The sequence below is a fragment of the Pyxicephalus adspersus genome, chromosome 4, assembly GCF_032062135.1.
Source record: "Pyxicephalus adspersus chromosome 4, UCB_Pads_2.0, whole genome shotgun sequence".
Taxonomy (NCBI): Eukaryota; Metazoa; Chordata; class Amphibia; order Anura; family Pyxicephalidae; genus Pyxicephalus; species Pyxicephalus adspersus.
The window spans coordinates 152,269,041-152,291,816 of record NC_092861.1 but is presented as its reverse complement, the minus strand read 5'-3'; the positions used below and the strand labels follow the sequence as shown (position 1 = coordinate 152,291,816).

Genomic DNA, 22,776 nt, shown 5'->3' with positions numbered 1-22,776 from the left:
TTCGGTCACCTCTACCAATGATGAAGATGTTGAGCTGATCTCAGTAACATTTATGCTTTAAATTCATATTGATAAAAAGAGAAAGCTGACATGGACACCACCAGTATTGTCTCTGATGGGGAACCTTTCTATATTTTTCCCTGCAGACATCTCCACTGTACCAGAAACTACATTCACCTGAACCTGTTCACCTCCTTCATCCTGAGAGCCATCTCGGTCTTTATAAAGGATTCCGTCCTGAAGTGGATGTATAATATCGCCATAAATGACAATCAATGGGAAGGGCTCATCTCCTACCAGGTATCCCATGACCCCCGAAATGTATATTATATGTATATTATATGTATATAGAGTGTTTGTGTATTCTGTATGTAGGTTGGTGGGTTGTCCACTGCAAATTAGAAAAAACAATTCCAATGGGCCAGCGGATCTCATTCGTACGTAATCCTATTGCCAACAGCAACAAGACGGATATTACATCTGTTATGTGTTAAAAAAATGCTTCACATATGGGGGTCACAGTGCAGAACGCTCCTTTAATTTGGAAGTCACCTAACAGTTGTGGGAAAATAAAAAGTTATTATTCTGCTGATCTTTATAATTAGACCCCCAGCAGGCAGCTGATGAATGGAGTGCAGGGCATTGGTGAATATATGGCATTGGTGAATTTGGCGCTGTTATTTCTTGCAGGAGTCGCTCAGCTGCCGGTTGGTGTTCGTCATGATGCAGTACTGTGTGGCGGCCAATTACTACTGGCTCCTGGTGGAGGGGATCTATCTGCACACCTTGCTGGTCCTGTCGGTCTTCTCCGAGCAGAGGCTTTTCCGCGTCTACGTCTGCATTGGCTGGGGTAAGTAGGGAGTCTTTGATCTGTAGGTTCCATGCATATTTCTTGTAGGGGTACTGGTTGATAAATAATATAGTTGTGCTGAATCAGACCTAGGGCCCACTAATTAGCCATAACGTGCTGACTGAGTTCTATATCTAATACAACCTTTTCTCTCTGTGTAGAAGCAGTGGTCACTCTGCAGTGGTTCAACACACCTCTAGCTGGGTCATTGCTAGAGATCTCAAATCATAGGAGGGTGTATGGGACCTCTACAAACAGGCCACTGCTTCCATACAGAGGCAAGGCTCCTTCTCTGCAGCATTCTGGCAGGGGACAGGCTTTTGCACTTTTTGCAGAAAAATCACTAGTAACATGCTGCATATTTTTAGTTTGATGCTCCTGAAATGTATTTTGTTCATTTAAACTGAAAATTTGATTAGGTTTTAAATGAATGACTGAATTTTTTAAACACTGATATCACTGTACAAAAACTCAACTTGAAGGAAATGGACAATTCAATTTTTCTGCCATATGAGGAACAAGAATTCCACTACACCAATCACAATGATTTTAGATTATAGAGAAACTGCAGCACCAGGTGACGCACACCGGCCATACAAACTCCATGCAGGTAGTAGATGCCATTCCCAGTACCAGCAGCCAGCCAAGAGGGCTAACCATTTGCTGCATTTGGCTTCTTCCCGACATTGCGCTGCCCCAGATCCCCTCACCTCCAGATCCTGGAAGTTGCTGATGATGCCAGATACCCCCTTTGCTTGCACACACCAAATCTATATACAGAACAATGCCCCAGCACAGGGCAGAAAGTTAAGTTGTCTGTGCATGCTGTAGATTGCATATAAAAGAGAAGACATTAAATGGAGTGAACCCGTTGGTTTTGGCACATTTGCAGTGTTTGCTGCATAGCAGCTGCTAGCTTGGCTTCGAATTGTTCTACAAACCCACTTACAGGTCCTCTTGAAAGTCTCATTCAGACAAGTCTAATATAAGATCAGCTCTGAAAGTTCCCTGAACCCTCTTTATTAAACAGGAAACATTTCCATTATTGTGTAAATCAAAGATTAAGAACTCGTTGTGCAGCACAATTCGCTCTCAGCTGCCTAAAGGTAACAAAACAACAAATCCAACTGTTTATTATCTGTTATCGCCCCGCTCTGTGCAGAACACCGCGGGCAAATTCTCTACAAACTGCAGCTGAACAAATGATAAAAAGGTAAATGGTACCCCTCCGGCTGCCAACGTTTTCTTTAGATACAATGTGGCAGAGTGGCACCGGTCGTGACCTCTTGGCATCTGTAGCAGTGTGGTGCAAGGGAACATTCTGGAAATGTCCAGAGGAACAATAAACAATCTAAAAGTGCAATAATAGACTTTATAGAGCAGTAAAAGCGCCTTTTACTGCAACACAGCACCCATTCAGCTGAAGCTCCTACATCCCATACAGGCAGATGAAGTGCCCATTTCAGAAATGTTACCTAGGTATGGCACATGTGCCCACCCTCCAACCTGTCTACCGACATCTGCCATGTTGGAGCTCCTAGGAAAACCAGTTGCAATCTGCAACCTGACCAGGGTGGTGGCTGAGTAAGATGACAGCTTGGTCATACAGATGTGGAGGTGCAGCCACTTTTCCGAAATAAAGAGTTCTTTAGGTAAGTATATAAAGTAAGAAGTAAATCGTGTTACCCTTTTGTTGCCTAATATGCCCCCTGAATCCAGTATTCAGCCCTCTGTGCAATCATGTTCAGGGCTGCAATAAGGGGTCTTCAGCAGCTGCTCGAGCTCCTCTGTACCTTGAACGCGGTGCATGAGCTGCTCGGCCAATATGGGGAATCGGTGACCTAAAATTCACCGTATTATCACAGGGCTTGTGGGAACTGATACTCCGGCAAGCTGTCATCCATATGGAATGCACTTTGGGATTGGGTGGCGTATTTTGGAATTGAGAAGGTTGCACTTTAAGGTCCGCTATAGAATTGTGATGGACATTGAGAGCACACTGAGAGAGGCACCTTGGATTTGGAGTGTGCACTTGGGGATTGAGGGTGCCCTTTGGGTTTGGGGTGTACACTATGGAATCCGGGGGTACACTTTGAGATTTGGTGTGTATGTTGGGAATAGGGTTGCATTAGGACTGGATTTTAGGATTGGAGGATCAGAAGAGATTGTACTTTGGAATCATCTCTTTGAATAATAGAGAACTTTCTGTTACCACTGTGTACAACAATGCATTGCACCATATACCGGTATAATATATACCGGTATAATAAATAATAAATGATGTATGGGAATAAGCATAAACTGCCAATTAGTAATAATTTATAATATTAAAACCTGTGTTACATCCTTCAACGTACGTGCCAAGGAAGGCTACTTGTGCCTAAAGGAGGCCCAAACTACAGCCACTGTGCAGCTGTGATAAGAAGGAAGCAGAGCGTTCATTTGTAGTAAATTAATAATTTATTAAATAAGGCCGAATATCTCAGCAATTGGGATTCCTAACTGATTACCCCATTTGGAAAAATTGGTGAATTTAATGGAAATACAAATTTAAATGTAATAAAGGTTAAAAAGGAACCCCTCTCCTAAGGTGTACTTCAAGATATCACATTTTTACATGATCCCCTAGGCTCTAACACATAATAAATATATCAGTAATCCATGGCAATGAACAACACACAGTTAATACAATATTGACATCAGTCAATACAATAATTAATATGGAAATGTTAGCTCAGCCACAAGGGCGATGCAGTTCAGGCTCCCCCATGCATAACGAGTTTATTCTCTGAACCTCAGTTGTAATTACCTCCGGCTCTGTCTATGACTCTCTTTCAAAATTCTGCTTGAATTTGTAAACACGACAGCGTTAGATGAATTTAGCATGCAAATGCAAACTAAAAACTTAATTCTTTCATTTAAAAAAAAAAAACATTAGTGCGGAGTACAGCTAAGTGCTTTATACGCATCCACCAGGCAATTATACACATTATCTTCTCCATGTTACATTAAAACTTCAGATTTTGGGCTGTAAGTAAATAAAGTAGTTAGTAGTCTGGCGTGGTAATTGCGCTTTTGCAAGGGTTACGTTCCAGGAATCAAACTCCCCAGCATTTGAATAATGTGCATGGGGGGGGGGGGGAATAAAAAGGAGAATTTCCAAATGCTGACAATGAATTTGTCACTTTGTCTGGAAACTGTTATTTAAAATATTTGCACAATTTTCTGAAATGATTTGAGATCATTGACTGAATCAATAAAGAAGTCAATAAAAAGTATTAAACTTCCCATCATGAATGTCCTGTTCCATTTTTTGCATGTGAAGGCAGCACATGATTGCAGAAAGGGCCAGGCAATGGAAGAGTTGGGAGGGATCCTTGGCCACCCAGTTGGGTTCTTCACCTTGATCTATGGAGCATGGGGGCTCTATTTAGGCAATCAGCAGCAGACTTCTGGGAGCTCGGTGGCTTCCCAATGCTTGAGGACAAAGGAGCTCCAAAGACTAAGCTTATTGTGCCAAGTTTCTTCATGCAAAGGGTCAGGAGAAGTTCTGCAATTATCTCTCCTTTCTGCCTGATCCCTCTGCATGTGCAGTGTCAGCTTTACAATCCAGGATACCTGGAAATCCCGGCGCCCGATGCACATGCCTGGAATGATTGAAGTAGTTATGTCATCTCGGCCATTAAGATGGCTGAATATCGTCATGAAGAGGGCAAAGGAGAAGTTAGTGGTGCCCTGCCAGGACATGCGGACAGCCGGGTATTGCCGGGTGCCAGGTGGATGGATGACGTCCTGGGAGGCCATCAATAGTATCAGCTCCTCAAATTGACATCATGTTGATGATTATGGCTGAATGGTGAATCTTGGCTAAAATAAATGCTGAGATACCAGAGACATCCGGGGAGACATTGGCCTGATTTATTGAAGCACTCCAAGGCTGGAGAGGATACACATTTATCAGTAAAGCTGGGTGATCCAGCAAACCTGGATCAGCAATACACCTGCTCAGAAGAGAATTGTGAGATGTTTTGAAGAATTTAGCGATTTGAAGCAATTGTCCAAAGGTGCCCAACAGGTGGATCGTAATCTAACGGTAGATCCCAAAGGCAACCGAGCACAGGAGGTATTAAGTCAAAGTTTTTATTGTTGGTAGATCATTTTGACTTGGTGTTCATTTTAAAAATAGCTCGCAGGCCAAAAAAGTGTGGGCACCCCCGGTATAGACCATTGTTTCTCACCCAGGGTCCTTCCAGAGGTTCCTTGAGAAATGAGCAGTTTGTACCTCTCAGGTCAGTATAAGTGACCCCAATGGTTTTTTTGGCTGTCTGTAAGAGGAATTCTTCCTAATGGCCACCACACTAATATACTGTGATCTGTGGATATAATAATTATAGAAGGGGTTCCCTGAGACCTAAAAGTTATTTCAAGGGTTCCCCCATGTTAGGTGAGACTGATATAGGCCATGCACCCTGCTCACCAGATCTTGCTTCATCTATTTCTTGTTTCCAAACATTAAAAAGAATCTGATAGGAAGACATTTTCAAATACGGGTGATAGTAGCAGCGCAAGGTTTCAATGATCGGTCTTTATGTTTGGAAGTGTTGAAGAAACTTGAGAAGTAGTGTGCCAAGTGTAGCCTTCCCACCTACCTACCCCATACACAGCCTGCCCACCTACCTACCCCATACAAAGCCTTCCCACCACCTGCTGCCTCTCTTTGTAGTTCTCTTCATTGGCTTCCATTTCACCTTAGAATCAAATTCATCTCCTAAGCTTGGCCTTTAATTCCCTCCAAACCTCTTGTCCCACCTACCTACCTACCTACCTGATACACAAATCCCTCCACAGTTCTTGTCCCACTTACCTTTCTCCCCTGATTGAAAAATCCCCCCTTAGTTGATCTCTTTGCTCCTCCAACGAACTTCTAATGACTTCCTCATGGTCTTCCTCATCCTATTTGGCTTGCTCCTACTTTCTGCTTATTTAAAAGATTCCTCCAACCCCAACGCTTCCCCCTCACCTACCCATCTTCTTCTGTCTCCTAAACCCTCACTATTAATAATATATCATTATTAATAAACAGGATTTATATAGCACCAACATATTAAGTAGCGCTGTACATTAAAAAGGGGTTGCAAATGACAGACAGATACAGACAGTGTCCTCTCCTCCTCCTGTGTCACTGTCTGTATCTGTCTGTCATTTGCAACCCCTATTAAATGTACAGCGCTAAGTAATATGTTGGTGCTATAAAAATCCTATTTAATAATAATATTATAATAAATAATTTTAATAATAATAATAATGTCTGGATGGGTCCTTAGGATTCAACTCCTTGTGCAGAATGAGGTGCATGGAGGTTATGTTGGGTTGCACGGTTCAGAAATGGGGAAGAGGGGGGGAGGAGGTTGTATTGGTTTGGTTTTTACATTTTGGAGAGTGAATGTATCTAACGGTACAAATGTAAAACTCTCTTCAATACAAATTTGTTTGGTAATTCATTTTTTTTTTTTGGATGATTTGTTTTTTTTTATAGTCATCTGGATTGAACCGCCTAATAATTGTATTCTCCACTGGAAAAATAATAATAATAATAATAATAATGACAAATCCGCTGACCAATTTGCACGTTGGCTGCTGGTAAATCAATTCTGAAATAACTTCATTATTACTTCTAATAGTTCTTTTGGGAAAACAAACAAGGCTGTGTTAGTGGTTGTTCCACAAATGTTTTATTTTATATCTTAGTGATATGTATACATAAATGTAAAATAAAAATACACACAATGCATTCAGATTGGATTTGGATATATCCGTGTTATTTCTCATCATTACCCTCCTGTTTGGATTGCTATGTCCAAAAGCAGAACATTGTCTTTTATGTAAATGTATATATTATATTAGTATGAGTATAATAAAGTTTGAAACACAAAATCATGTCAAAATAATACATTAAATAAATTAAAAAATAATTAATATTAAACTTTGACTTTGATTTTGTGTTACAAACTTTTATTATACTCATAATATTGTATTATACTGTAAAATAAATTTTCATTAAAGACAATGTTCTGCTTTTAGAGATATAAATCCAGTGTATTGCATATTACAGGTATTATGTGTTGAATGCAATACAAAATATTTTGAAATTCCCGGCGCACCCCTAATGACAGCCGCACGCATGACGTCATCCGGTACTCCCAGCGGAAGGCCAGAATAGTCACCGGGGAACAGATCGGAGGAAGAGGACGTGGCCAGAGGATGAGATCGGATGGGCAGGACTCCGGAGGATGCCAGCGGGACCAGGTATGTATTTATTTATAATTTTTTTAGCTACCCTGAGTGTGACTCGGGGTTACCGGAATCTATTCTCCCTTGAGAAGAGACGTATAAGAGGGGATATGATCACCCTGTATAAATATATAAATGGTCCATATAGAGAACTCTCTTCCCAATTATTCATTGTAAGGTCATTACAAAGCACAAGGGGGCGCTCTTTGCATCTGGAGGAAAAGAAGTTTAAGCTCGGGATAAGGAAGGGATTCTTCACTGTAAGGTCTGTGAAAATGTGGAATCGGCTCCCTCAGGAAGTAGTTTCAGCAAGTTCTATAGATTGCTTTAAGATAAAGCTGGATGATTTCTAGAAGCACAGAATATAACTGGGGATTAAGGATTTAATATAAAGATAACAGAGACTGCTGATCCAGGGAACATCCGATTGTCTCATGGAATCAGGAAGGAATTCTTTTCCTCTGTTGGAGCAAATTGTACCAGGAGATTTTTTTGTCTTCCTCTGGATCAGCTATGTCCATAGGGTTTTATATTTGGGATATGTTTATTTCCCTAGTGGCTGATCTTGATGGATTTACGTCTTTTTACAACCTGACATACTATGTAACTATGTATGATGTAAATATGAGTTTTTGTGTACATAGAGGAGTTTACTCGAAACACAATCAATTTAACATTCACTGGACATCCTCTGGTGGAGAATGAATCACTGCATGTGAAAACCATGAGTATGGAGAAAAGATAAACCAGAGAAAGTCTAGTGACTGTCAGATTCACGCTTTATTAAACCCCCATACAGTATTTATTACACCCGCTGACATACATATAGCACAATATACTAATTGTTAAGATTTCCCCCTTTCCATATCCTTGTCGGCCCTAATATTTGTGTTTGTGATTTCATGAGCGTCTGACACCACAAGATGATCTGAGATGTCACAGACAAGTCAAAGTCCGCCAGCGGCAGGTAATTGCTGTCCACTGAACGCGCAATTTAAAGGTTGGAACCTCGCAATTTAAAAATCAATTCACAGCTCGGCTTTCATAACATAAAGTGAGGGCTGGAATGGAATCACATAACGATTATGCAAGCAGAGCTCAGCCAATCAGACTTTGGATAAATTTTGTCTTTTCTTTCCTTCATTGTTCCACATGTTGACACATGTTTCCATTCATGCACTGTATAGGGGCCTTTTGGGTATTCACTTTTTTTTTCTAATTAAATATTACTCTGGGCATCAAATACTGGAACTTGATCAAATTTACTAGTCCATGATGAAATACTGGTTAATCCCTTCATAGTACAGCCTAATTTTACACACAATAGTGTTCAAAGTTATTTTCTATTTTATTGCAGCTTTCTGTAAAAGGGTCTGTATTGAGTTCTGCAGAGGGGGTCTGTATTGAAGTTTGCAATGGGGGTCTGTATTGGGGTCTGCAATGGGGGGGTCTGTATTGAGGTCTGCAATGGGGGGTCTGTATTGGGGTCTGCAATGGGGGGGTCTGTATTGAGGTCTGCAATGGGGGGTCTGTATTGGGGTCTGCAATGGGGGGGTCTGTATTGAGGTCTGCAATGGGATGTCTGTACTGAGGTCTTCAGTGGTGGTATGTATTGGGGTGTGCAATGGGGTCTGTATTGGGGTCTGCATTGAGGTCTGTAATAGGGGGTCTGTATTAAGGTCTGTAATGGGGGTCTGTATTAAGGTCTGTAAGGGGGTCTTTTGCTGAAATCTGCAGTGGGGAGTCTGCTACTGAGATCTGCACTGGAAGCCTATTCACCTCTGCCTCTTTACCTACACTCAATATTTATTGCTATATAGCCATGCACATTAATTTTCTACCGGGTAAGAGTGGAAGATCTGGTTGGACAGCAGGGGAAACAAGTGTTGAAGAAAGTGTTGGATCTGGACTGATTAGGGTCAGGCTCCATTTGTACCTGGCTCTTTTGCTGATTAGCTTGGATCATTTTTGCAATGCTTGAATGTTTAGACAAAATGTTTAGAAAATTTTTTTTGTGGGAAAGATATTTAGCATATTTGGTCATGACCTTATTCAGCGACATTACACGAACACATTGGACCTATCATCTATAAGTCCTATTGTAATTTGATGGAAACCCTTGTTTTTTGAACGAGGGGCCGAGTTTACCTAGTATGGGGTTCAGAAATGTTTCATGGCAACCCAGTTTCAGTCTCTTATTGTGTGTTAATTCCCCCACTAACTAGATTGTAAGCTCCTCGGGGCAGGGTCCTCTCCTCCAGTGTCACTGTCTGTATTTGTTTGTCATTTGCAACCCCTATTTAATGTACAGCACTGCGTAATATGTGGGCGCTATATAAATCTTGTTTAATAATAGTAGTAATAATAATAATAATAATAATAGTAATAAAAGGATAACAATCCTCTGTGGCCATGTACGAAGGGATGCTGAGAAGTTCTTGACTTTGTCCAAAAAGAAGAGATCCCTAGTTATGAAATAACATTTATTCAGCATATTCCCCCTGAGACTGATACACTTGGTACAGCGTAGTTGCAGCTTTTCTACACCGTTCAAATAAAAGTCCTTTGGTTGGGCTGTAAACCAGCTCTCAGCAGCATCTCTGACTTCAGAAATGTCCTCAAAACGTTGCCCCTTCAGGTGTTTCCTTAAATGCAGAGAACAGATAATAGTCCGAAGGCGCCAGGTCAGGTGAGTAGGGGGAATTGTAAACCCAGGGTGTTCAATTTGGCAGACACAACGTTGGACGTGTGCGCAGGTGCATTGTCCTGCAAAAAAAGGATCCCTTTGGTCAACTTTCAACTGCATTTCATCCTAATTGCCTCCTTTAGCTGGTCCAACAGGTTAGCATAATACTGTCCGGTCATACTAGAGCCCTGAGGTAGGTAGTCAACCAACAGAAAACGGATGCCATGGCTTTTTTGGACGATTTCTGGGTTTGGAACTTCTTCGGCTGTGGGGACTGCCGTGGCGCCATTCCTTTGACTGTTCCTTGGTTTCAGGATCATAGATGTGGAGCCAGGTTTCATCCTCAGTCACTAACCTAGCATCCAACCTTTGAATGCTTCAACTCGTTCCTTCTTCTGATCACTGTTCAAACATTTCGGCACCCACTTCGCTGAAAGCTTGCCATGTCTAGGATAGTGGTGATAACAAACCCAACACGCTCCCATGAGATGTCAAGTATCTGGGCGATCTTTTTGGCGGATATTCGCCGGTCCTTAATAATCAGCTCATGGATATCCCAGGTTGTCGGGTCAGTTGAGGTCGGGGGGCGCACACTGCGGGGCTCATCTTCAAAGGTGAAATGCCCGGTCTTGAAACAAGATATCCGGGTTGTGACAGTGTTGTAGGAAGGACACTTCTCCCCCAGTGTTTGTGACATCTCGGTGTGAATGTCCTTTGCTGACTTTCCATGGAGAAACAAAAACTTCATGACGGCCCGTAACTCCAACGCCGTGAAACTTGCTTGTGCCTCTACCATCACAGCTTCTCACTAAAAGAAAAAACAGTTTTAAGAATCACAAAGACCTGATATTTGCACAGTTACATACTAAGATATTAGGCTGTCATATCCCCCACACTCATTATTCTATTTCCTCTGGAAGGGGGCAAAGCCAGGAACCTCTCAGCACCCCCTCGTATGGTGGACACAATGGGCCATATTCAATCACTATATAGAAACCTAAGTCACACGTTGCTGGAGCAGCACTGTGTTTTTGGGGAGGGACAAACCGGGCAGGGGGTTATATTTTTGGCTGCATTGTTTTTAAAACAATTTACTGGAAATAGCAGCAAGGAAGTTGCAAAAGGTCAGCAGCACAGAGATGCGTAAAGCCTAAACTTTATATACACAGGTAATTGTATCCAGTTACGGCTTTCATCTTCCTGAAATAATCCTGAATTGGAGAATCTTGTGACTCCTCTAAGCAGCTCTGGACCAGGTCACCATCCGTGCCATCATTATATACAAGAAGAATCGTGTCACCTATGTGATCATCAATCAGCCTTGTGAACGTTCACTCCACCATGATGGATCCCAGCTGGAAATGTTTTAGACAGAAAAGATCAGTAAACTCTGCAGACTCGCTCTTTTTTGCTGGAACATTTCTAGCTGTGCTCCACTACAGCAGCGGCGGAAGATGGAGAGCAGAGGTGACAGAAACGGGTGAATATGTTTGTCACTGGTGTACCCAGTGTAAAATCAGTGTATAACATAATCTGGCCAGTTAGGGGCAGTAGTCCCTGGTGCTGAAGCAGCTACTGGAACAGCCAATCAGATATTAGCTTAATCAGATTGTTTCTTTTTGGTGAAAATGGCTGCCTTGGCACTTGGTCATGTGATCTTGCTGGGGGGGGAGGGTTGGATTGGATTTTTGATTGGCTGAGCTTACCCTTCAGGAACAATCATGTGACCAAAACTCTTAGAGTATTAGAATTCGGAATGCCAGGGCAGCATTTCCTTACAATAAGTAGGAAATTAGGGGATTTTTTTTGCTTTTAATATATTTTTATTTTTTTTTTAATATTTTATTCTTCATTGAAATGCCTTATTGAATAATATAATAATGTTCTGATGAATGTATTTTATTTTTGTGTTCAACTTTTGTTTTATCTGCTGTTGCTGTGTTACTGATCTCCTACACTGGTAATGGCTGAATGGCTCTTCTTGGGATTCCTCTTGGTGACAACACTGGACCGTGCCTTTGTAATGGAGTAATGAAAGAGACATTTGTAGTCTGCATCAGATGTCGGGGTGACAACACAAGAGATTGCAAGAGAGAAAGAAGTCTATAACAGGAAGTGCCTTAACAATGATCTTTATGGCAGGATCGTCAGGGATTTTTTGTACAAAAGCTGCAATTTCAAAAACATTAAATATGATTTTTCGTCGACGTTAACATAATAAAGCTTCAGGGAGACTTTTGTGATTAGTTTACTATGGCCTACCATGGACTACACAAGGAAAGGAGAAAAATAAACCCATCAATCACAGTATAGGAAGGGGGTTTCTACATAGACGGGGGGTCTGTATGCATTGAGGTTTAGCCTGCACAGGGGTCTGTGCCCACCCAAATGGTCTATCATTGTAATGGACAGTTCCACTTCCCACCCGAAAATAATCATGGAAGCTATACCCAGGTGCTGAATTCACTGGACTGAAAGTGAAGCATTGCAAGGAGCCAATCAGATGTGCTATAGTACAAATACCATGCTGAGAGAGCAGACATAAAGGAGAGGTTATCAGTATGCTGCTTCTCCTTTCACTGTCCAATCACAAGGTAGGCAGGAGAGTGAATTGTGAAACAGCAGCAGAAGAAGGTCAGGATTTTGCAGTGTGGCAGAGCTGTGTAAATTTTCAGGACTGCTTGGACAGACTTCTGTCTTGTGTATACTTTATCTGTTTATTTAGCTGGTTGTCCGGAGCTTGAAATCTAAACTGTATGGCCAATGACCAACAACTTGAACCCTTTTAACTGACCAATCCCTGCACTGCAGCAATCGCGCAGGTAACCCTGGGTTAACACATTGACCATGTTTAATCATGAACATTTTTGGCAACATTACTCCTGCACATAAGATCCATCACCTAAGGGTTCGCTTGAAATTTAAAGGTACCCCCTTTGTTTTTTGCACACCAGGCACAGCTTTAAGTTACCCCCCAAACATGTTATTCCCCCTATGACAGTCCCCAGCCCCCCGTTTTCTTTACACTATAGTTTCACAATTGAGCCCTAATATATATATTTACGCCACCCATCAATGCACTGCGCCGTTTCCGCCAAAATTCCCCAAACTCGGATTAAGGAGATACAGAGCTGTCCTCTGCTGTGACAGATTGCAGCACACAAAGCTGCCGGCTCTGCGCCATTCATCTGAGCGGGGGAACCCAGCAAAGGGGGGGTTGGCGAATTTACAGAACGTGAAGCGGCAGCACCGTCCACGAACGTGTTTTATAATCATAACAATATGCTTCCGCTGGGGAAGCTAATAGACAGTTAATTATAAGAGACATTTCTGCTGCAAGCAATAACAGCACGAGAGGCTGCGGGAATTCATCCTTGCAGGATTTCACCGTTCAGGAAATTATAGACACTAATACGACTGTCCGCAGTAATAAATGCGATGCTCGCGCTGGAAATCCTCCAAAGACGCCGATTTATGCGAGGCCAGCCTTGTGTGATATAAGGAGAACATCTGTAAATCTAAAGTAAAACTCCGGATTGGAAGATAAACAATCCACTCTCAGTCTGCTGTCCACATTGAAAGGGACAATAACTACATTTACTGCACATGCTCGCCTGCTTCTGTCCTGTAGGTATCAGGGATGACAGATGATAAAGGAGTGCAGAGTGTTCACTATACAAAGTGAATGCTGGCTGTGATATGTAAAAGGATAAGACTGTGTTTGTATCAATCCTCCATGCTTTGCTAGGGAAGACATTGAAAGGTCTGGCTTGTCTATTCCCAGTGTAATATGAAATATTGCTCGTTCAAAGTATTCCTTGCAAATGTTTGGTGAAAGGTGCTTGTAAGTGATGGGGATGGGTGAAACTTCAAATCAAGCTCTGTGCAGTTGTGATAAGTCACCTGTGATAGCAGCTGATAAAAATATACATCAGATACAAACTGATCACTATTGCAAAATTTGCAAGGGTAGGAAATGTTAGGGCTATGCCCCCCGGCAGGTGCTGCATTATAACCTGGGGCATGGACTTTAAGTGGCTCCTGGTCTTCCCCAGGACACCCCGTGAGAAGGGATGGGCTTGTGGCCCCAGTGGCCACCGGACTACTTTGCAGCTGGGAGAACACCAGGTCCTGCCCCAAAATGCTCCCCACCAGGGTTGAGCAGAACAGAGGGCTCAGGCACAGCTAAGATCAGGTACAGGGTTGGATGCTGGATGAAGGTAAGGTTAGGTAATGTCAATGCAGAGGTCAGGGCAGGAGGCAGGCAAGCATAGCCAATCAGAGCCTGGAATCAGGGAAGTATAAATAAGAATAGCAGCCAATAGCAGGAGGTTGGAACCAGAAACTAGTCCACTCATTGGCTGCTGCACCTTTCCTGAAATCCCTTCAGCTGTGCATAGCACATAAGTGCAGGGGATGCTAAGAAAGGCAAATGTCTGCACAGCTACAGGGAGGCCCAGGATGCTGCAAGCTGCTGGACAGTATCTGGTAACAGGAAAACTTAATTTGGGGTGATTGGGGCTTTCTGAGTGAATGGAAAAGCGACAGTATGGCCAGACGCTGCATGCTGGTTCCAGAAACAATGCTGCATTTCAAAAGCAAATGTTGTAACCACAACCATGTGCTGCTCCCCACCACGCTCATTCACCAAACATGGCTGAGCCTAGGACATAATGTTGCTGCAAGTCTCCAAAGGGTCTGAAGGACTCATGGGGTTCACCAGCACAAGATGTGAAGGGTTTTGCTGCAAGCAGGTTGCAGCTCTCCAGCACTCCAATGCAGGTGCCCATACAGAGGGGTTTCAGAACAACCATCAGACTTTGAGTGAGGACTGGGAACAGGTTAAGGTGGGCAACATACAGGTGTAAGCAGGAGGTGGTAATTAGAGAGAAGGAACATGAAAATCACAGGAGCACAAAGAGTCACAGGAGCATGGAGGGTAACTGGAACACAGAGATCATGGGAGGGGCAGGGGTCACATGAGGACACTGGGACACATAGAGGTCATGGAAGGCATAGGGATCACATGGGGACAATGGAACACATAGAGGTCATGGGAGGCATAGGGATCACATGGGGACATTGGAACACATAGAGGTCATGGGAGGCGCAGGGGATCACATGAGGACATTGAGTCATTTTGGCACAGGGAGTACTGCAGTAGAAGGTCAGCCACTAGCATAACAAAGCACTGAAGATGAGAGTCACATAGCTAAGTACCTGGACCAATCAGGAGTTCTAGAATGGCCATGGGAAAAAACTTGTGTCTCTCCTCCAAAAAGAAAGACACAGCACTGAATTGTAGGAGTGTCTTGGGTTTAATGTGTTCTATCACCCAGTCGTAAGTTGTAGCTCCTTCCATAGATGTTCTGTTGGACTCCATGCCTTGAAGCAAGCCACTATGGAGCAGTAGAATGCTTGCTTCTCCACCATTCTTGGGCTCCCTTGATTTGGGTCATTGTCCTACCTGACAACCCATAACTTGTGACTTGGATAGAGCTTTTTACACTGGGCTTTTGTTTCCCTCTACAATGCTTGGATAACCTTCTGATGCCATTGTGCCCTGCCTAGACTGAAGGCCATCGGCAGCATAGTATCCCTTAACACTATGGAGCCACTTCCATGTTTCACATTAGAATAGTTTTTTCTTCTGTGAACATAGAACTCATAAGATTTACCAAAAGTTCACAGGAGAAAAACTGTGGGGTGTCAGCAGGTATTTTCGCGAACTCCAGTGTGGCATCTTTGTCTCTTACAGTAGTGGAGTCTTTCTGGGTTATCCACCATGGAGACATCTTTCATTATGACATCCAGGGATGTTGGGACTTATTGGACCTCAAAGTTCAGCAAGCATTAGTGTTGAGATATATTCTTGCCTTGAAGAGCATTGGAGATTGTTCAATCTGGTGCCTAATTTTGGTTTGCGGTCAGATCAAAAGAGCTTAGCTATGGTCTATGGAGCCGCCTGATGAGGTTAGCAGCCAACATCTAAGGAACATCTGTGGCTTGTGAGGTTTGAAAGGTACCTACCTATTCTTGTGCCAAAAAGGGCCAACACTTACTATGATGGTAACCCTAAAGCTATTTTTAACCCTAATGATAAACCAAATTATTAATTTACTAGTAAAGTCATGTGGTCTATGATATGGGATCACATGGCTTTGTTTATTATCAATGATTTGCACACAGGTAAGAGGTCTCACCTGGGAAACTGGTGTGCTTCAACGCTTCAAAGGGGGAAATATTGTTTTTTAAGACACTTTATCCTGCAGCAATGCATGACCACTTTAAGTCCAATTTTGAGGAAACATTTCAATTCTTGTGCCAGTATTAGGGTCAGACAATTTCCTACCAATCCCCAAATATTACAAATCCAAACTTCATCCCTCCATAAATTCTCCATGTAGTTCGCCTTCTTGCCTTGGAGCTTCTTTCTATGTGCAATCGACAATCCATTTTCATGCTGTCTACGTTCTCTGATTTCTCATTCCTTGTTCATATAATTGTTTTCGGTTATAAGTGACAACACGACTTGTTAGGTCCATTCATCAAGCCCCCATATACTTCATAAATCACTAAAATGAATCAATGCCTGTAATTAGTCTTTGTTTTGTCACATTTATAATCGTGGAAGTTATTGATGAAGACAGTTCTTAGAATGAAGCAATTTATTGATAATATCTTTGTGCCCCACTCACATCTTTAATTTATTATATATTGAATGGATTCATTCTTTTGGACCTAATAGATGATCCCTTCCACCCCCTGTCCTGGAGATTATTAATTTCACAGAGAGTGATTAGTTTGGTAAATGGCGCCATGTTTCTGCCACAGAACAGTAGTTAAAGAATTATTAGGAGCTTAAATTGAAACCACAAACAAGAGTTTTCTGTTTCTTTTCAATTAATTCCTCTTATTAAATGTGAAACTATAAGAGATATAAAAAAACAAATGTAATGTATTTTGTTGCTAGCATTAGCACGGCAGGTTTTGGAGTCCTCCCTGTACGGTTGTATTACTCATTGATCCTGCCAGTAGATCTCACTGCTTTTTTGGTGCTTTGCCATTTAAGAGGAAGCCATTTATGATGCCCCAACCTTAAAACAGAGGGATGGTGTGCCAATGTGTACCATTGATCAGCACAACGCAATTTGTACCTGCACCCTGGTGGGAATGCAACCTTATACTCTCTGATTTCTTCACATCGCTCTCCTGCTTTTTAGCTACCTACCTCCCTCTGTATCACCCATCACCCTGCAGGCTCACCCGTTATTTTGTGCACATGGCTGCAGTGGATTGCAGAGCAATAAAACAGTTTGTGCTCCCCTGCCAGCCCAGAAGCAACCAATCACATGGCAATCAATTAATATCCCTCTACCTTCTGGTGACTTTCTTTTTGACACATTGGGCCTGATTTATTAATGCTCTCAAAGTCTGGAGAGGATACACTTTCATCAGTGAAGCTGGGTGACCCAGCAAACCTGAAATGGAAGTCCTTTGCTATTTGTTAGCAAATGTTTTGAATCCTGGACAAGATCCATTTCAGGTTTGCTGGATCACTCAGCTTCACTGATGAAAGTGTATCCTCTCCAGCCTTTGAGAGCTTTACTAAATCAGGGCATGCCAAATTTATGTGGGTAGGTAGGTCCTAAGGTGTGTTCTGTTTGAAAGTAGTTAGTATATTGTTCTTTGTCCCTTTTTGCCTTTGGTCAATTACCATTCCTCATACTGGAAGCTTTTAGTATATGGGTGTAATGCTACCATATGAAGATACAACCTGGTGGCCCAATAATTATCTCCTCCAATCTTTCCACCAATAATGTCATGGCTGTGACCATTTTTTGTCTTAGAATTTCTGTGACCATCTCATGATGACTTTATTTCCCTCTCTCTGGTTTCTCAGTCCCTCATTCTGTAATCCAATTCATCATGCTGTGAGAAGACCACCCACAGTGTTCATCTATAGATATATGTTTTAGTTCACAATTTAAAAAAATCATATCCTAAGACAATCTCTGCATGCCTTCAGTGGTGACACTTGGTGGTCTCTATACATAACAAAGAATTTGGAGTGCTATTTAAAATACAACGTTCAGCTGTTTTAGGCAAAGTGGTGCGGCAATGCAAAGCTGTGATTGGGTAAACAAGTCTTAGGAAATACCTCACCAAACATGAAACTTCAATTGCCGGGAATGCCTAAAACGTAACTTAGTGAACAAATGTTTAAATATCCGTAAGCCAATCACAAACACGGGACATTACATTTCTCTCAGCTGCCATTAATATTTTTTACATTCTTTGCCAAAAAAAATTGGCTGCAGAATTAAAATGAAAGATTATTGTTAATAACATTACATTACAAAATATATTGGAATCAGGCCTTTCTGTCCATTACTTCTCTTTTTTAACAGGTGATGTCTCTCTCTCTCTCTCTCTCTCCCTCTCTCTCTCTCTCTCTCTCTCTCTCCCTCTCTCTCTCTCTCTCTCTCTCTCTCCCTCTCTCTCTTTCTCTCTCTCTCTGTTTATTCAGTGACTGTCTCTTCTTTCTCTCTTCTCTCCCCTCCTAGGTGTCCCGATGCTGTTTGTCCTCCCCTGGGGTGTAGTCAAGTACCTCTATGAAGATGATGGGTTCGTTACTGTCATTCTAATTATTGCGCTATCTGTGCCTGGCTGCTGCTGATTGGCTGCATTTTGTTTGTGCTTTTGGCCGGCACCCCACCTGTAAATCTTGTCTGTGTATGTTCATAGGTCACTGAACGTTCTCTTACACCCCCACCGCCAACACTTCCAGTCCAGCATTTTTTAAGGTCCCATGGAAGTCACACCCAGCCAAGACATTGGGGTATCCCTGCTTGAACACAGGTGAGTTTATTTGCAGCCCAGCCACCTCACTCACCTGTGTTGAAGCAGACTTCTTTACCTGTTGGGTCCTTGCTGAGGGCCGGATAACAGGTGCACTGCTGCTTCATTTCTGTCTCTTCACCCATGCAGAATATATTCCATTTCACGCTTCAATGTTTCCTATTCAGCCAAACATTCCCTCCAGTGCTAGGTACAAATAAAAGAGAGAGTAAACTGCAGTGCAACCTAGGCGAATACTGATCGGGGTACAGAGCTAGCAGTGCAACTTTCCCTTCTGAAAACACAGAAATATTTTTGAATGCATTCCTGGAAAAATTGCTCTCTATCAGGGAACAAAAATGAAGGGAATATTAAAATGGAAGATCCAGATCACTGCCCAGTACCCAAATCACCTACTGTATGCAGGTGGAAAATGAACTTCAGAGTTCGGATTGTACTTACCTTTATCCCAAGTTGTGTGACGTCACCGATATTGGGGGTATTTTGAAGCAGTAGACACGCCAGCTATTACATGAGCGCCATCTCGGAAGATTTCACCTACTTTGAGTTCCATGGTACTCTACCTGGAGGTCAGGTAACATCATCATTTATATGCTATGGCCAAAAGATGGAGTAAGGTAGATATAGTTGCAACAAACAAATGGTGATGGCTGGTGGGCTGGGAACAAAGAAAAACAATCAGAAAAAGTCAAATAAAATATTTTATAGGAAGAGATGGAGAAAAGTAACTTTCCCCCATACAGATACTTTTTCACATCGGCTATTATGATCAGGAGGTTCATGTCTACCATAGGCAAACCTCCTCCTTACAACAAACCTGTCCCTAGCTATACAAAGCTTTTCAATTATCCATAAGATTATCCATGGGATCCCTCATTGGCTGTGATATCTTTCTCAGGTTGGTGTATTTAGCCTTCTTTGACATACTTTATATTATTTTGTATTATTTTAGCAAAAAGTTGGAGTTTTTGGCTCTTCAGTGTTTACTCGCTTCACATTACAGCCTATTGTTTAAACACCTCAACAGCTTGTTCATAATCTTACACTCAGGGCAATGTAGTGTCTTCTCCTATTTCAGGCTGAAATGTCAATTGGACAATTTGGAGAAGATTGCAACTGTGTTTTTAGCTAACCCATAGTTCTCTGGAAATCCTTTAGCAGAAAAAGCTGGATGCATTCTTCAATACACAGAATATAAGTAATACATGCTAAAAATAAATAGGAGAGTATTGATCCAGGAAATATGCGGTAGGGAATCGGGAAGGGAATGGTTTTATCTTGATGGAACAAGTTGGCCCATGGGAGAAAGTTTATAATGGAGTTTTTATGCCTTCCTCTGGATCATCTATGGGTTTGGGTTCAGTGTATGGGGACTTTTATTTTATTTATCGATTGGTTGAACTTGATGGACTTTGTTGCCTTTTTTAACCTAAATATGTCAGACAAGATTGTATAATAAAATATAAAATACTAGTTTTAAAACAAAAAAAATTAAATTAAAGAAAATCAAAAAAAGCTCAAAAGAATTGTCCACCTCCTGGGTTTTGGATCATCTATATTGCTTGCATTGCCTTAACCTTGGGTATTTCTTTAGTATTTCTGGTCAGATGTAATAGACACGACCTGTTGGTCTGGAGGATCCATGGATGGGCAGCTGGGTCATTATTGGGAATCTGAAGGGATACAAATTGTATTACTTCATTACTTTCATTAGTTCATCTTCCTTCTTTTATATTTATGCATGATCCAATTGTACTTCTGCATTGTCATCCTGGCAAATGAGCTTCAGATGGAAAAAGTGGCCTTTTCACCACAGTTAAGGTCCCGTGTTATCACCATCAAGAAGCTCACCCTGAGAAGTACCATGCAGGGATCACTGGTGTCACACTTACCTTGCTAAAGTGCCGGCTCCTCTCTCCTGTGCATGTGGGCTGTTCTCACCCCTTACATGCTTGCTCTTCCAGGTTTATTCTGCATTACCCCTCCTGCCAGCCAATCAGGAGATTGATGGACCCCGAATATTTAGCTGTCTCAGACACAGCCCTCAGTGTTGGGGCAACATGTCTCCAGACTACTGACGAGTCTCGTGTGTCTACCTGTGTCTCCTGATATCACCTGTGTTCTGGTCCGGTCTGTGTCCCCTGTCACCCTCCAAAGTCTCATGACCCTGTGTCACTCGTGTCCCTCTGTAGCCTTCTGGTACTTGACCCCTATCTTTGCCTCTGAACTCCTCTGTTTGCTGCCTTCCTCAAACTGGCCATCATCCACTGCTCTCTTATCTGCTGATTTTGTCCTTCATGTTTTTGTCCTTCTCACCCCTCTGTGTCCAAGGACCACAACCTAGTATCAGCCTGCAGTGCAACACCCTCACCTGTAGAGGCTCTGGGGCAGATAGGACTGATACTTAGATTCTGTCCCCTGGCCCTTTGTAGGGCTCAACCCATCATTGAGCTATACTAAGCGCCCCCTAGTGGTTTCCCCGAGCGCGACAACTGGAAAGCATGTTGACTGCAGGAGATCAGCAGCGCTATGATACAAGAAAGATTGAACATATCAAAGAAAATATTCACTGTAGCAGAACACCATCTCTGTTAGTAAATAGGCCACTTATTTCTCTGCATTCACCTCAGTGTCCCAGCTTTTGATTTTCAACATTATGTGCACGTGACATTGCGCAAAACTTGTGGACACGACATGAAATGAAGTGTTAGGACGACCTAGCGAGTACAAGGAGTGGAGGGAATATCACTCTGTAGGAACTGTTAATAACTAAGCGGTGTTGTTTGTCTCTGCAGGTCCCAGCGTGATCCTAAGCCAAAATCAATAAGAGAAGGGAAATAATGTATTGTATTCACTATAGCAAGTTCAGACATTTATATCAGCTTTATCGAATTAAAGTTATACCATGGCCTCCCATTTAAAGTAGAAATGTGCTGCTTCTCTTACATATGAACTCACTGGCCACTTTATTAGGTACACCTCATCAGCTGCCTGCTAAAAGGTCCGAGATTTTCAGTGACTGCTGAACTGTTGGGATTTTCACCCAAAACCATCTCTGGGGTTTACAGAGAATGGTCCAAAAAAGGGAAAATATTCATTGAGGGACAGTTCTCTGAGTGAAAATGTCTTGTTGCCAGAGGTCAGAGGAGAATGGCGGGGCTGGATCCAGCAAATAGAAAGGCAACAGGGACTCAAATATTCATTTGTTACCCCCAAGGCCTGCAGAAGATAACTCTGAATGCACAATATGTCCAGCTTTGGAGCAGATGGACTACAGGAGACCACATTCTAGAATTCTATTCCCAGAGCAGGCAATCAATGGTACAATACATATGCACTCACCGGAATTGGACAAGCGTTGCATGGTCTGATGAGTCTCGATTTCTGCTGCCATGTTGGAATGATAGAATTAGAATTTGACATCGACAACATGAATTCATGGATTAGCCTGGTGGTGTAATGATGTGGGGAGGAGGGGCAATTTCTTGGCATACTTTGGGTTCCTTACTACAACCTGATCATGCTTTAAATGCCACAGCCAACCTATTTATCATTGCTGACCATGTCCATCCCTAATGCCCCCAGTGTCCCCATTTTCCAATGACTACTTCCTAGATCATGGCTGCACCCAAACAATCTCAGATTGGTTTTTGAACATGGAAATGGGGTCACCGGACTCAAATGGCATCCATTATCACCGAATCTCCATTTAACAAAGCACCCTTGCCATGTGGTTGATGGGAAATTCCCCTCATGGATTCAAAGCTGACAAATCTGGAGTGATGTGATGATATTATGCCAATATGGAACAAAATCCCTGAGGAATGTCCACCCCGGTACTAGCAAGGGGTATCTAATAGAGTGGCCAATGAACTTTCATACTATGAGGTGGGTATATCCCAGTGGATCCTAACAAGAATTTGTAGATAAAGTAAGGATTCTGCAGTGTTAGCATGATTCTATTATAGATTCTCTACTGTAAAAGTCGCCCCTTCAGAGACATGCACACTCCGGGGCAGTGGGGGACGTAGCCAATAGTGGGGCCCGTGCAGAATTGACTTGGCCCCTGTGACCCCCCCCACCTTGG

The 22,776-nt window shown here is 42.4% G+C and overlaps 1 protein-coding gene across 1 annotated transcript in view; it reads left to right on the top strand.

Annotated features, from left to right (window-relative positions):
* The window catches only part of GLP1R (glucagon like peptide 1 receptor), a 175,096-nt gene that overhangs the window by 118,649 nt on the left and 33,671 nt on the right, over nucleotides 1–22,776 (top strand). The window contains exons 6-8 of the mRNA XM_072410312.1: nucleotides 147–300; nucleotides 691–850; nucleotides 18,395–18,455. Of these exons, the coding sequence (XP_072266413.1) occupies nucleotides 147–300; nucleotides 691–850; nucleotides 18,395–18,455 (375 nt within the window). The remainder of the gene's footprint in view (nucleotides 1–146; nucleotides 301–690; nucleotides 851–18,394; nucleotides 18,456–22,776) is intronic.